Source organism: Xiphophorus couchianus, chromosome 3, assembly GCF_001444195.1.
Source record: "Xiphophorus couchianus chromosome 3, X_couchianus-1.0, whole genome shotgun sequence".
NCBI lineage: Eukaryota > Metazoa > Chordata > Actinopteri > Cyprinodontiformes > Poeciliidae > Xiphophorus > Xiphophorus couchianus.
Genome location: NC_040230.1, coordinates 10,093,885 through 10,108,156, shown reverse-complemented (window position 1 = coordinate 10,108,156; position 14,272 = coordinate 10,093,885). Strand labels below are relative to the sequence as shown.

General features: G+C 37.0%; 1 protein-coding gene across 2 annotated transcripts; it reads right to left on the bottom strand.

Annotated features, from left to right (window-relative positions):
• Nucleotides 1-1,380: 1,380 nt before the first annotated feature.
• LOC114142396 (free fatty acid receptor 2-like) lies at nt 1,381-5,076 on the bottom strand. 2 transcript variants are annotated; one of them, XM_028013667.1, is made up of 2 exons: nt 4,811-5,076; nt 1,381-3,209 (listed from the first exon to the last, which is right to left on the bottom strand). In XM_028013667.1, the coding sequence occupies exon 2, from the start codon at nt 2,972-2,974 to the stop codon at nt 1,937-1,939; it is 1,038 nt and encodes a 345-aa protein (XP_027869468.1). In that variant the 5' UTR covers nt 2,975-3,209; nt 4,811-5,076; the 3' UTR covers nt 1,381-1,936. The 2 variants fall into 2 exon arrangements, with proteins under 2 accessions (XP_027869468.1, XP_027869467.1); XM_028013666.1 differs by lacking the exon at nt 4,811-5,076 and adding an exon at nt 4,551-4,670.
• Between the last annotated feature and the right edge of the window lie 9,196 nt (nt 5,077-14,272).

Sequence of the window (14,272 nt, the reverse complement as noted above, 5' to 3'; positions counted from 1 at the left end):
GATTCATCCCTAGTTAGCAAGTACTCTTTTCCATACAGGTGTAATCACCCTTCCCAATGGAGTGATTATAAAAGAAAATCTACAATGACTTTTAAAAACTCTCATTAAGACAGGCTCCAAACTTTTCCTGTAGGATTAAATAAATACATGCATCTATTTATTTTAGGGGTTTTTAACATGACAGAGCTACGTTTTATAAGCTTCTTGTCAGTGATGGCAATTGGATGAAGTTCAAAGTTTGTTTTTGGATTTATTTGGCAGCCGTCACTGGACTGACCAATAGAAGTGAAGTGAAAATATCTACGGATAATTGTAAATCTGAATAAATTGAGAAAGACTTGTGGGGCCATTTTTATAACATCCAAAGATTTCATGACCATTACTTAAAATATTTTTGCAAGAAAAAACAATAATTGAAAAAGTGGGCATTAAATCATTGTATAAAACATTATTGCACTTGTTTGTATTATGGTTATTTAGCTTAAGAACAGTCCCAAATTAACAGAGCAACATGCTCATAATAAGTACAAATGTACACAAAGATTCACAATTGTCATATTTTATATCAATTTCTTACACTTCATATCACATCTCTTTCACTATACCATGCTTGTGTAGTTTGAGATCATTTTCCCTTGCTTTAGTGGTTTGTAGCCTGCCCATGTTAGTCATTCTCCAGCATTTATGAGTCAAAATGCACAATTTCGTCATCCACCTGTCAAGCAGATACAGTGATTAGCTCAACCTCCGTACTGTTCTAATCCTCACCAAACAGGATTACTGCCTATGCCAACATTTTGCTTATGTCAGAGAATTGTTTCTCTTTGGAACATGTGGTGGATCTGTTCATTCACATGTTGTGTGATCTATAAATATAACTCTGACCACAAAAAAAGAAGAACTAGTCCCAGAGAAAGTGAACACAATATGGAGAACCATTTATAAGCAGATTAGTGACGTCAAACACAGGCTGTTTTATCAACTTAGAAGAGTTTTGAGTGATCGCATTAATCATTGTTTTCTCTAAATTTATAAATGGAAAAATACACAAGTAGCATGCATTTTATGTAACGTTGCTGATCTGATGGAGATGCAGTGGGTACAATCAGCTTTCATGCTTTTGCTTCTTTAAAACCAAATCACTCATTATCTCTACTTCCTCATGCACACAGTGGCTTTCTTTCTTGCTCCTGTTTATTGAATGGTTATTAATTACTCAAACAAATTATTATGTGATTCATATATGGAAATTCTGTTTATAGAGGAACCTGTTTTCTTCCTCTTCTCATTAAGTTTGGTTTCCTCTCGCTCTCGCTCTCTCTCATGCACACACACCAGCTTTACATGGTTGATCTTTTTACAAAACACTCGGAGACATGATTATGTAAAACTCTTTTTATATGATTCATGTATAAAAAATAATGCTTACGTTTGAAGTACTCAGTAAAAATATAATGTATAATCCACATAAAAACATCACCAAAGCCTGAAATATAATGAGCCCAAAGTGACAATATCTCTCTATTGATTACAAATGGAAATAAACAATCCAAAAAAACAACAAGCTCCTCAATCTTATTGCAGGGAAGTGACAGTTGAAGCTATTGCTTAGGTGCTGCATATTTGCAATCCCTGCGGCATGCAATCCCTGCACCCCACTGCATTATGGGTGTTATTATGAAACCCTGCTACTTAATGCAAGAAATGCTTTTTTTATTTCATGTGACAGTTCAAAGCAGGCCTGTCTCTGCAGCTTTACACACTACGCTGCCTTTAAAAATTGCTGCGGCTTGTTCAGGCAAACAAAAGGGCGCCTCACATCGCAAGTTCATCAGTGAGTCAAACAAATCCCGCCATAGTATACACAGCCAAGTCATTTTCACATGGGTAAAAACATAAATGCGGTATTAATTTCCTGCTTGCAGAGATGAAGAAATTAGTTGAGGCTACTGCTCCCAGTCCCCTTCCTGTCAGTTGTGATAGCATTGATCTCCTGTTGTTTGTGTTCCTTATCTTTCTCATTCTTGTTAGCTCTCCCACACATGTCCTGGAGCATGTGACAGGACACGCACCTGCAGAGGCAACTTTTAACTCCTTGCTTCAATTTGTCGACAGTTCCTCTCACAGCAGAGGAGGAGAAGTAGAAAATAAAAGGGTCCAGACAGGCGTTGAAGGTGCTGCACAGCAGTGCTTTGTCTCTCCAATCGGGACTCCTCTTTCTGATGAAGCCCACAATGTGTGAGACGTTGTAGGGGCCGAAGCACAAGGCGAAGACGACTAGTGTCCCCAATGCCATGCCGATGGCCCGCAGGCGGCGGCGGCGGTCGATGTGCTGCAGCTTGGACAGAATCCTGATGAAGTTGATGTAGCAGTAACTGGAAATGAGGAAGGGGATGCAGAAAAGCACTATGCAGAGCTCCAAACGCACAGGCAGGAGGACCTTTAGTTGGGCATCAGTAAAATTTTCATAACACACGTCCTTCTTGCTTTCAGGGATGGCTAAGGTGGAATTTATGCCATGTTCTTGTCCAATAAATGGCACTATGAATACAATGCTCAGGTGGAGGAAGGAGAAGATCCAGAAGAAGATGCTGGCAGCGACAGCATAAATGGGTCGACGCTTCAGGGTGTGCTTGATAGGGAAAGCGACACCCAAGTACCGCTCTACGCTGACGGCAGTGAGGAAGAAAGTACTGTTGTAAATGGTCATGTAGAAAACAAAGCCAGACAGTGGGCACAGGGCATAGGGCAGGTTCCACTTCAAGTCGTCCACAGCTTCCTGCATCTTGAAGGGCAAAAACAGGAGGAAGAGGAGATCAGAGATGGTCAGGTTGAGCAGAAGAATGTCGATTGGCGTGGGTTTTTGCTTCACTTTCTTCCAAAAGGTGTAGAAGGCCAGGACATTGGTGGGGAAGCCCAGCACAAAGGTGATGATGTAGACAGAGAGACACAGCCCAGTGTGGCACTCCTGCATGTTGTCTTCAGATTTATTCTCGCACAAGTGTCAGGGATTGAGATGTGTCACATTATATCCTTGACTCTGACTCTGAGGACAAATGGGCCACTGCACAGGAATGTTTGATCTGTCATGCAGTCCAAAGCAAAGGACACAAAGGCTTCTTATTTGGTCAGTGGCCTGGAAAAAACGTGACAGGACAAGATGGTTTCACTGTCTTCCCGACGCTCATCTTTCCCTTGAGGTCTGAGTTCTGATGATAAGAGAGAGTAGAAAGTGATTACTTCACTGCTCAACAAAGTACATACAGGTCATTTACTTCTTTGCTTTTATTTAGCTATAATGAGGATTATATGTATAGACATAATATAAAGCAAAAATAGACTATTTATTTTAGGAGTTGTTTTATTTATTTATATATTTTTTATCCCTTTTTTCTTACCTGGTTTTTGTTTTTTTAAACAAATAATCCTTCTTTGTTAGAGGTTTGGACCCCTATCAGAACTGATTGCAGTTCTGGGACATTTTGTAGATGGAGATAAACCTAAATCTTTATTATTTGGATTGTGTTATACCATAGGGACTGTATGACAGCCAAAACCAGTGGCAATTTTAAAGAAGTTTTTCCTCTAAATTTTGACACTTAAATTTCAATTCAACACCTCTCAATTATAAAATAATTGAGATAGAAAATGTCGTTTGTATCTTGCTTTTTTTCATAGGTGGACAAGTTCATAAGTCTTTTAAGGAATTAAATTACAACAAGCCTAAAAAGGTCAGTCAAATCAGAAGTTTGATTATTTTCTAATTATTTGTTAAAAATTAAATATGAATGTGTTTTAGTTCAACAAAGTCACCATGATCCCCCTGGCCTTTACATCGTTCTCTAGGGATATATAATCACAATTAGGTCAAATAATACTTGATATTGAGGCCGTTGAATTAATACAAATGGCTTGCCACAAAAGTGCTACAATATGATGAATAGGATTGTTTAAACTATCTCTCTAATCCACTTCTTTTTTTGTTGTGACACGTAAAAGTAAAATAAAATATTATATTACTGTCTACTGAGTTGTATTCGCTTGTCACAGCTGTGTTCCTTGTGTGACCTATAGGAGGCATCGGTATGTAGATTACTCCCAATTAATATATATACCACTACCTCACTGTTGTTAAGCTAATTTTAGTTCGGGAAGCGTTTTTCTTTTAAGCAATGCTGTTTGAAAGTAAAAAGGTCTCATAAAATTTAAGAACCTTCAAATAAATTATGAACACCATTTAAGTCAGTCTGGTGAATAAATAAAACCAAATTAATCTGAAAAGGAAGGTTTTGTGCCTAAATTTGATCAGAGAAATAATTATTTATTCAACTACTAGCCCAAGTTAAAAATTAAGTGAAAAAGTGCAGATAACCTGAGACCTGGACTGTAGTAAACAAGTTCAAATGACGGTCTACATTTTTTAAATATCAGCATAAAACTGTAGAAATGCTTGATTCTTAAGGAAATCGAGCACTGATTTTCATACTGCTAAAAGAAATCAAAAAACAATTTACAAAAACATTTCGAAATAAAAACTATGTATTTCTTACCTCTTCTGTAAATGGTTGTTTCGATTCAAATGTTTACTTGAGCGGCTGAATCTCTCCTCTTATAGGTTACTAGTGTAGCAAGAGGAAGTACTGTTTGTTTCCTTAATAGCATTGTGATGAAAAAAAAGAAGCAACACTAACTAAAGTAACCTGAAGAAGACTTCCTCTTTATGCGGTGGGTTTTTTTCTCCCCTCAGAGTAAATGTGCTCTACCACAAGCTTTCAATTCAAAAGAAATAACACAGGTAATAGGGGCTTACCTCCACTGCAGACATACTTGGATGGACCAACATGCCATGATTGCTCAGCTGTTTTGTTTGATATTTTCCATTCACCAGCCTTCAAATCCAATCTGCCTCTGCCTGGCACAGCCCCTTATTTACATGATAATCTAAACATTCAGCACTGATAATAGAAATTATTATTAGTGAGACACCGCCACAATTTATCCCCCACATTTGCCAAACATAGTTTCCTTGGTAACAACTGGCCTTTTCCCTCTGTGACAGTCACAGACAGTCTTTGCAGTCCTTTTTGATTCCAGACAGTTAAATCGTGTTTAGTAGTTCATGTCATCACGTGACGCAGGTAAGTGAGGTGATCTGTAAAAGCGATGTCCCTCCCTGCAACAACATGTAGTAAAGCCATCTATATGACTGTCAAATAGAGGCTTAAAATGCCATGTGATAAAAAGAAAAGTAAATAAACCAAATTAATGTGAACTTTGGCTTACATTTAGAGGAATAGTTAATAATCTATTCCTGAATAACTCTCAGTCATGTCAGAAATCATAGACTGTTTCTGAATGTATTGAAAATTGGAGCCAGCAGGTCAGATTTGTCTTGAGTAGGTGATAGAGGAAGTAAAGATGCCCCTGGTTAATTTTTACAAAGTCACCTACCCAGGCTTTTGAAGTTATGACTCAGAGGAGTATGGAGTCCTTTTGATGTTGCTAAATGTATGCAATCACTGAGTTGGTTTCATTTAAAGTAATTCTTTAAACACTTGACTTGTGAGGGCGAGTTTCAGGTGTTTTGCCAGACCTATTTAATAATCCTTTTTAACTTTGTCACTCACTTCTAAGTGCAGCTATTGAATTTTTTTTTTCTTAAACCCTCGTTATGCTGTTTTTTTACAGGGGTAAAAAAAGCACAAATTGTGTTTATGTCAGTTTTAGTATTCCTTGCACAATCCTGGACATAATAGATTATGAAAGCGCCTTTGTAACACTGTAAGACGTGTTTTTACAGAGTGACATCAGAGAACTTTAGAGATGTTGTCTGACCACCAACGTCTCAGTTGTGATGCTGTGTGGTATGTCATAATCGTCTTACAAAACCGCTTAAGAAAGTAGAAAAAATTTGAGCTCTCGGCACGAGACAGAAGCATAACTGAAAAAGGATTTGCATACAGGGTATCGTTTGCACTTTAACATTTTCTTATCTTTTTAAATGCCGTCTGAGTCAGAACATTATTTTTAAATTAAAATTATCGCTACTAGCAATGGAAATATTTAGTTCATTATGTGCAATAAAGTTTAAATCCAGCATTTTGTAGTGTATGAACTAATTTAAATTTACCCAACCATTTGAATATTATATACAAAGAGCATTGTTAACAAAAAAATAAAAAATAATTATTCGCCCCTACAGAGTTATTTTGTGTCATGCTGTTTTGGTTTTTTTTATCACATTGATAAAAATAGTCATTTCTAAGGCTTTGGTGCTTTAATGAACCACAGTAGGAAATTACAGGGATTCAACAAATGGACAAGATGGAGCACTGAAAAACCAGACCAGGAGTGCCTGGCCAGCCAAATACTCCAAAAGTCCATCCACAACTCATCCAGGAGATCACAACATGTGAAGCACTATAAGCATCACAAGGTCAATAGGTTAATATTTAGTTAATCAGACGAGGGGAAAGTTATTGTTCACGTAGCTTGAATCATTTTTTTAGTCAAGTGATCAAGACAAAAAACTTATTTTGTATTTTCTCAGGTTGTCTTTGATATTCAAAAGAGTTTGATCTTAAACATTTGACTGTGTATAAACAGCAAAATTAGAAGAGGAAATATTTTTTGAAGAAATCTGTGATGGGTTACAACACTGTATTTGAAAGGTCAAATTCAAAATTAAAATATGAGTGAAAAAAAAAAAAATTGAGAGTCTATGTGTAAAGTCCAGATCAAGGGGTCTTCAAATTAAGTCTTCAAGAGCATTAACAGCAATTTATGGAAAGTTAAACATCACAGTCGGCTTTAAAATCAATCAAACTCATGTAACTGCTGCATCATCAAAGATAACTACCAAGAATCATGGGCAAACAGACAGCTGGATGAGGCGTGTATTTCAGCCAGTCAGCCCCATCGTGTCTGCAGCTGTTAAACATGATTTAAAGGTTTGCTATTAATTGAAACAAGGAGTGAGCTTCGTTGCAGCGAGTGAACAAGGGAATCTTTGAAACACAGCACCCAATTCTGTTATGCACAAATCACGCGATTAAGTCTCAGCTCTGTTTACTCACATTCCAAGAGGATTAATGTATATTACGTTGGATTTGTATATACTTTTTATGACTGCTGACCTGGCTGGTCACATATTTTGTTGGGGTAAAGCTGGCAGAGTACAACATTTACAATTGTTTGCAGTTAAATATGTGAAAATCTGTCAAATGTCAATCCTTAAACTGGACTGCAAATAGATTTATAGAAGTGTAAGCTCAGGAGCCAATCACTATCCCAGTCATTATTTAATTCAGCCTCAGTTGATGGTTGCAATCCATATCGGCTGGTAAATTTTCTGTAATTTTCTGATCCAGTATATGAGGCTGCAACTCTTGTAGCTGGAACACTACCTCTGTCTAATCTTTGTCTGATTGTAGTCCATATGAGTTGTATTCATGAGGGAAGATGTCTGTCTGACCAGAATAATTCATATTGTTAACTTTTTGTTTACTATAACCAATTAATCACATTGATAAAAACTAGTCTCCGCTATTGTTCTCCCAATCTAGTGCGTTTGTTTCTAATACCTTCTGGGGACCATTTTCCTGACATATACTACGTTGTGGGGACACACTGCTCCTTGTGGGGACCAAATCCTGGTCCCCACAAGGGGAAACGTTGTTTTTGGGTCAGGGGTCAGATTTAGGACTAAGGTGTGAATTGAGTTTTGGTTAGGGTTAGGGTTAGGGTAAGGGTAAGGTTTAGGCTCTAGAAATGAATGGAAGTCAATGGAAAGTCCCCGCAAAGATAGCTGTGCAGACATATGTGTGGCATGTGTGTGTGTGTGTGTTGTGTGCACAGGGGCGTGTGCATGTGTGTGTTTGTGTGTGTGTGTTTGCTTGAGAGAAAGTTTTTAAAGGTGTATTTATAGTGTTACAAAGCACCTAAGGTGACGTACAGCAGGCTGAGCTGTTATTTTCATCTACCGGTGTGGTTTAAAAAGGAATTGCAAATTAAGATGGAAACATAATGTTACATGGTTACAAACTCAAATAGTTTTGCTGGAGGCTTTTTCATATTAAAAGGGAGTTTTTTCTTTCTACTGTCGCCACATGGACGCTCTGTTTTTGATTTGCCTTAAAATCAGTGATTCGATACATTCAGATGGGATTCCTTATATAGCAAACATTTTACCACCTGGCATGATAAATTTGACTTCTTATAGTTACTTTAAAATCTGTTTATTAAAGCTTGTGTTCAAATGGACTCTGTTAGCCTGAATGTGAGTGAAAGCCACAGTTTTGGCCTAGTCTCTACTTCACAGGTTTAGAAAACTATACAAATGTTTGAGATACAAATGTAATTTTCCACTGTGCAACAGTCTGAGGTATATTCTGTGGAAAACCAAATTAATAGAGAATTATGAAAAAAATACATGATGACACTTGTGGTTTGTGAGGCAATAGCAAGAACTGTGCTGCATTGTGCTTGTTCATATGTTCTTACACAACACCTATGTTACAAAATGACAAGTTTGACGTCTGTCCCTTTCTTTTCTTTTGCAAATTTTAGAAGTGTGGATGAAATTCAAAACTTTCAGCATTAAAACCTTAAGAAAAAGTCATGTTATAAAAGAATAACTTCTAGCTCTATTGTTCTAGTTCGCCTCACTGTAAAAAAAAAAAAAAAGAAGTAGACTGTTGACTCAGATCTTAATTGTTGTAGTTACTGGTCTTCACTTGTCACCACAGATTCAGAATCAGCACATTGACACTATTTAAAAAGGTTGTGGGTGTTTAACAGTGTAGAAGCTGCATTAGAAATAGTGCATCAAACTCCTTCTCATTTTCACATTTTGTCATATAACAGTCATAAATTTCAGTGTTTGATATTGGGACTTTACATTTTGAGCCAACATGAAGAAGTACATGATTCTGGAGAGTAAAGGTTGTTGACAAAGTTTCTAGAAATTAAAATCAAAAATGTGTGGCAAGCTTACTTATTAATATATTGCAAAACTACATTTCACTGCAATGTCTGTAGTAAATCTTCCTCTCTGCCAGTTTTGCAGCTCTTGAACCATTGCCTATTAGATGCTAATTTGCTCAATTTCAGTCAGACTGAATAAAAACTGCATATTAGCATCAATTTTTAAGTACTGCCAAAGGTGCTCAACTGGATGGTGGTTTGGACTAAGACTGGGTCATTCTTCCTGTCTCTGCTAAAAAAGTAGCCTCTCTTCATGACCCTGCTTTGTTTCACAGTGTAGATGGAGTGTTAAGGGACATATGCAATGGTAATTTTTCTCCCCTCAGCTTTTAGCACGTAGATCAAAACGTAAACTTTTGTCACATAGTGTCATTGTACCACATGCTTGCCATGTTCCCCTCTGACCTTTAACAGGGTTTCTTATGCTGTTGTCTAAAAGCATAAGAAACTGCTTGCTTTTTGTCATTCTGAATATAAATGCCAGATTTGTAAAGTGAGGAATACATTCTTGTGTTAACAAATTGTCCCTTCTGATCTCTGAGTCTCTGAAGCTATACAGAGTTGGCATGAGTTCCTCCCACTTCACAAATATGAACTATTTTGTGCATATTTATGACATAAAATCCCACTGAAATTGACTGACATCTGTGCTTGTAACATGACACAAACGGACACAACCTTGGTAACTAAAAGGCCAAACCATGTCACAGGTGTTTCATTTACTCAGACCAATACAATATTAAAGACTTAGCATCCTGCCAGCTGCTGCAGACAACTGTCTAAGAAAAATAAACTATTTTACATTAGATCTGGTTTGTTTGAAAACAGGCTATGGACAGCAGCATCAAAAACCTTAGGCGTTCACAACATAGCTGGTCATAGCTGATGCAATGAAATGATATTTGTGACAGAGCGTAGAAAATAGAACAAGGACATGGTTCAAAAGTGTTGCTGAGGTTCACAGAAAAGAGTCATCAAAGCAGCACTCTGTGTGGTCACTGGAGTAGCACGAATACAATCATGCAATGGGTAGAAAGTAATGGTGTGTGACTGTATCAGGCCGTGTTGATGAAAAACACAAAGATACTCTCATTAAAATATTTAATAAAAAGACTGCATATGTTTTTGGTTTTGTCCAAGAAGATTATGAGTTTATTTAGAAAATTCCTACTTTATTTTCTCAAAACAAATGTGCAAATGTTAACAAATGTTTAGAGATTTTTTTTTTCTTTCCTAGGCGGTTCAGAGATCAACAGAAAAAGTTCAGCAATTATGCTTAATGCAGCTGCTAACTAGAATTTCATTATACTAAAAAGGTTTTTAAGGGGTTTATGAAGTGAAAATATCTGAATATTTAATCAAATCTACAGCAGCTAAAAAATAGATCCTTCATCTATTTCTCTGCGCCCAACAGAAAAGGCCAGTTTCGAGTCCAATTGCCATGGCTGTTAAAAGCAGAGCGTGAGAGGGCTTGTGTTGTTGAAGAGCACAAACATGCTGCTGTAGAGACGAGAGTGGTTCTGCTGCGTTATCAGCATCTGTTTGAGAAGCAACTGGAAGAGTTTGGAGATGACTGTGCAGTAGGATAAAGTGGGAAATACTGTATGTGCTTTAACTTCTTCATTTACTGTAAATTTTAAGAATAAAATAAAATAAAAAAAACTCTCAGCTTCCTGAGCTCTTCAGAGAAAGGAGAAGGAAATAAAGTGAGAAGAAATTCTCTGCTGAGGTAACCACCACCACATGCAATGTGAAACATGTTCTAACATCCCTCACTCAGCTCGTCTGATGGTGATTATTTTTGTTGAAAGTTGCGGTGGTAAATACCCAGTGTGATTCAAATCTTTCCATTTGTGAAATGTGCAAAAATGCTCTTAGCTTAAAAATTGTTTTTAGATTAAGAAAATAAATGAAAAGTCAGTGAGGGAGATTTGTTTTTTCTGCTATTGCATTTTATATTTAATGTAGGTCAGAAGGGAATCGAAAAGGTACCGTTGAATTTTGCTTCATTAATGTTTATTATTGTTATACTGACATTTTATGTATCTGTACCTTTAAAAATGTCCCTTTATAAAATAAATAAAAAAATGTAAATTGCAAATTTTAGAAGTGTGGATGAAATTCAAAACTTTCAGCATTAAAACCTTAAGAAAAAGTCATGTTATAAAAGAATAACTTCTAGCTCTATTGTTCTAGTTAGCCTCACTGTAAAAAAAAAGAAGTAGACTGTTGACTCAGATCTTAATTGTGGTACTTCCTGGTCTTCACTTGTCACCACAGTTTCAGAATCAGCACATTGACACTATTTATGAAATCATATGTACCTTTAAAAATATAACTACAGTTGACGACCTAATTGAGTTCCTGCATTTGCTGGTGATGCTTTATTCTGCACGTCTAGAAAGCAAATAAAAGCAAAAATATTTCTCAGTCCTGATGGAAGTCTTCACTTTGTCTGAGCTTTTTTAAGTTGCCTGGCAGTGGAAAAGAAAACTGCTCTGTGGTTTTGTGAATAAAAATTGGAAATGCACAGAAAAGAGGAACAAGTCTGCTTTCTATCATCAGCATTAGTGCAGCTGCACAGATGTACATGACATTAGCAACTCTTTCCTGTGTCAAGGCACTATTAATGAATAATGCGTGCAGATATTTGAGGAAGAGTTTTGGTGGGAAACTGCACTGCTAGCTGCTAAGAGATACCAGCTTGTAAATCAGAAAATACAATGTAACAACCACCACCTGTGGGAAGGGTCAAAGATGGCGGGTGCAATATGGGATGGGTAGAGGCCAAACCTTTGTAATCTGATCTTCGGCTACTGAAGATGGATTCAGTGTCTTCTTTGTTATTGTTTCATGTTAGCTTTAGCAATATTTGTTTGCTTGAAGAAATACACTTAACGTATTACATCCTTCACCCACCACAAAGGGATTACACCTCAAACTGTCTCCTGCTAATTTTAGTTGTTCCGTCTTCATCTATGAAGTGTTTTAATTAAGTCTATGAGAACCATTTGCTACATCATGTCGTTAATTCGTCCAGCTTCACAGTTTATCTGACCCACATCTCACAGAATTCATAGCTTCTTATCGTCGCATAGAGTTATGGTTCAGATTATAGAGGAATAATTGCTGTCTGAAGGAAGACAGTTGCTCCCCACACATCATGTTGGGTCCCCCACAGAAAGAAAGAATGCATCTAAAATCTGCTGCCATCTTGTTCTGGGGCGTTTGAAATAAAAACCTCATTGTGTTACATCAAGGAGATATCTCAACAATTAAGAGCTTGCTGCTCTGTGCATCACAGACTGGAGCATCCCAGAAGCTTGCTTCACTAATCCCTCTGTTAATACCCAGAGCATGAACCTATAAGCTCCCTTATGTTTGTGGTGGAGGGAAGAGAATGACAACATAATTCTCTCAACCCAACAGAAGAGTTCAGTCGGAGCTAAGCTACCGTGTTGCTATTTGAAGAGTGATTTTGTGGCCAACATGGCTTGGGCTGATTCCATTCCCAGTGACACATTAATGAAATAAAGCTTGCCATGTTTAAAAGATAATCCTCCACATTCCGCTGGCAGCCTTATCTAGACTGACCTGAGTCCAAGAAACAGGACAGGGGAGAAAACTGGGCGTAAAAATAGAAAACACTTAAGGGCCACAAAGACAAAATTGATTTTCAGACCTTGGCTCCCCTCCCATTTCAAGTAATCACATTCATAATGATCAAATCAATACCTTTTATACAGAAACACCAAAAGGAAATTCTCCAACAGACTCATTTTGAAATGCCAGATATGTGCAAACACTATTGCAGTAATTATGTACTCTTGTGAACACAGAAACTACGACAGTTTCAGAAAACAGAACAAAGCGCAAGCCACACAAAGGTGCAATGGGTGCAGACGTGGGTTTATTTGATCGTGTGTGTTTCTGGAAGTGCATAATCAGGACCAACACTGGCTAACCTATTTGTTTTTTTGGGATGGTCAGTTGGTTTGAGTCTTAAAAGAAAATATCCTTTCAAAACATACACAGTTCACAATCACCCAGAAACTTAGAAATACTCTGTCTACTAGCAAAAAGATTTAAAATTTTTCTCATTGTATTACATTACAACCACTAACTATTCTGTGAAGGCCTCAGAAGTTTATCAGAGAAATCTTGTGAATAAACAGCATCATGTTGACCAATGAACATAGCTGGTTGGGGCTAAGCTTAGGGAGAAATTTTAAAGTGGAAATAGGTTATAAAATAATGTCCCAAGCTCAAAGAGCCCTGCGTAATCAATCATGTGAAAATGAAAGGAGTATGAAAACCTATCAAGACTGAAAGACTGTCTGAGAATGCTAATCAGAGAAGCAGGAGGAGCTGCAGCATTTCAGTTTAGGTGGGAGAATCTGTGGACAGAACTATTAGATGAAAACTCCACAGATGTTGCCTCTGTAAAAGAGTGGAAAGGGCAGTAAATTGTTGGAAGGAAAAAGAAAATTAAACATTTTAGTTTATAGATCAGAGGTAACAGAACAAAGAAGATGCTGTGGTCACAAGCAGTGACAGGGTAATGGGTCAGAGTTCATGGGCTAGACATACACAAAGGGCAAACCAGAAAAAAACGTCTAGATCTTGTTGAAAATCTATGGTAAAACTGCTTTGCAAAGAGGAATGTTAGTTGCAGTAGATGGTCTATTCTCACTCTAAGCTGTAGGGAGTCATGTCTTTCTACTGTCACCATCATCCATGCAGAAAAATTACTCCAAAGTCAACGATTCAATCAAATCAGCTGTGCTTTTTTCACACCATACAATAATCCAAACTCGTCTGAATGATATTATAACTATGATCAAGTTTGAATTTAAATCTGTCAATGTCGTTGCATTGGATTGATCAGTATCCAGGTGTAAAATTTAAATCAGTTTATTTTGTAAAGTGTTTTGAGATTAATTACTAATTAATTTATATCTGTTGGAATTTAGGAGTTTTTGCATTAACTGGCTTGAATGGGGATACAATTATTCTGTTCCAAACTTGTAGGGACATCCTAGAAGATGTGCAACTGGTAATTTAGGACAGAAGGTATTAATTCAAGTTGGCTGAAAGCAAATACATGCCACACCTTTTCTTATCTTATATGTAAAGAAACAAAAAATCATGCATTCTTCTATTTCATTATCACTACCTTGTGTTGAGCTGTCAAAAAAATACCCAATACAAGATATTGAGATTTGCATGACAAAATGGCTAAAAGTTACTTTTTGATGGACTTAAATTCAACTATTCCTTCTGTTGT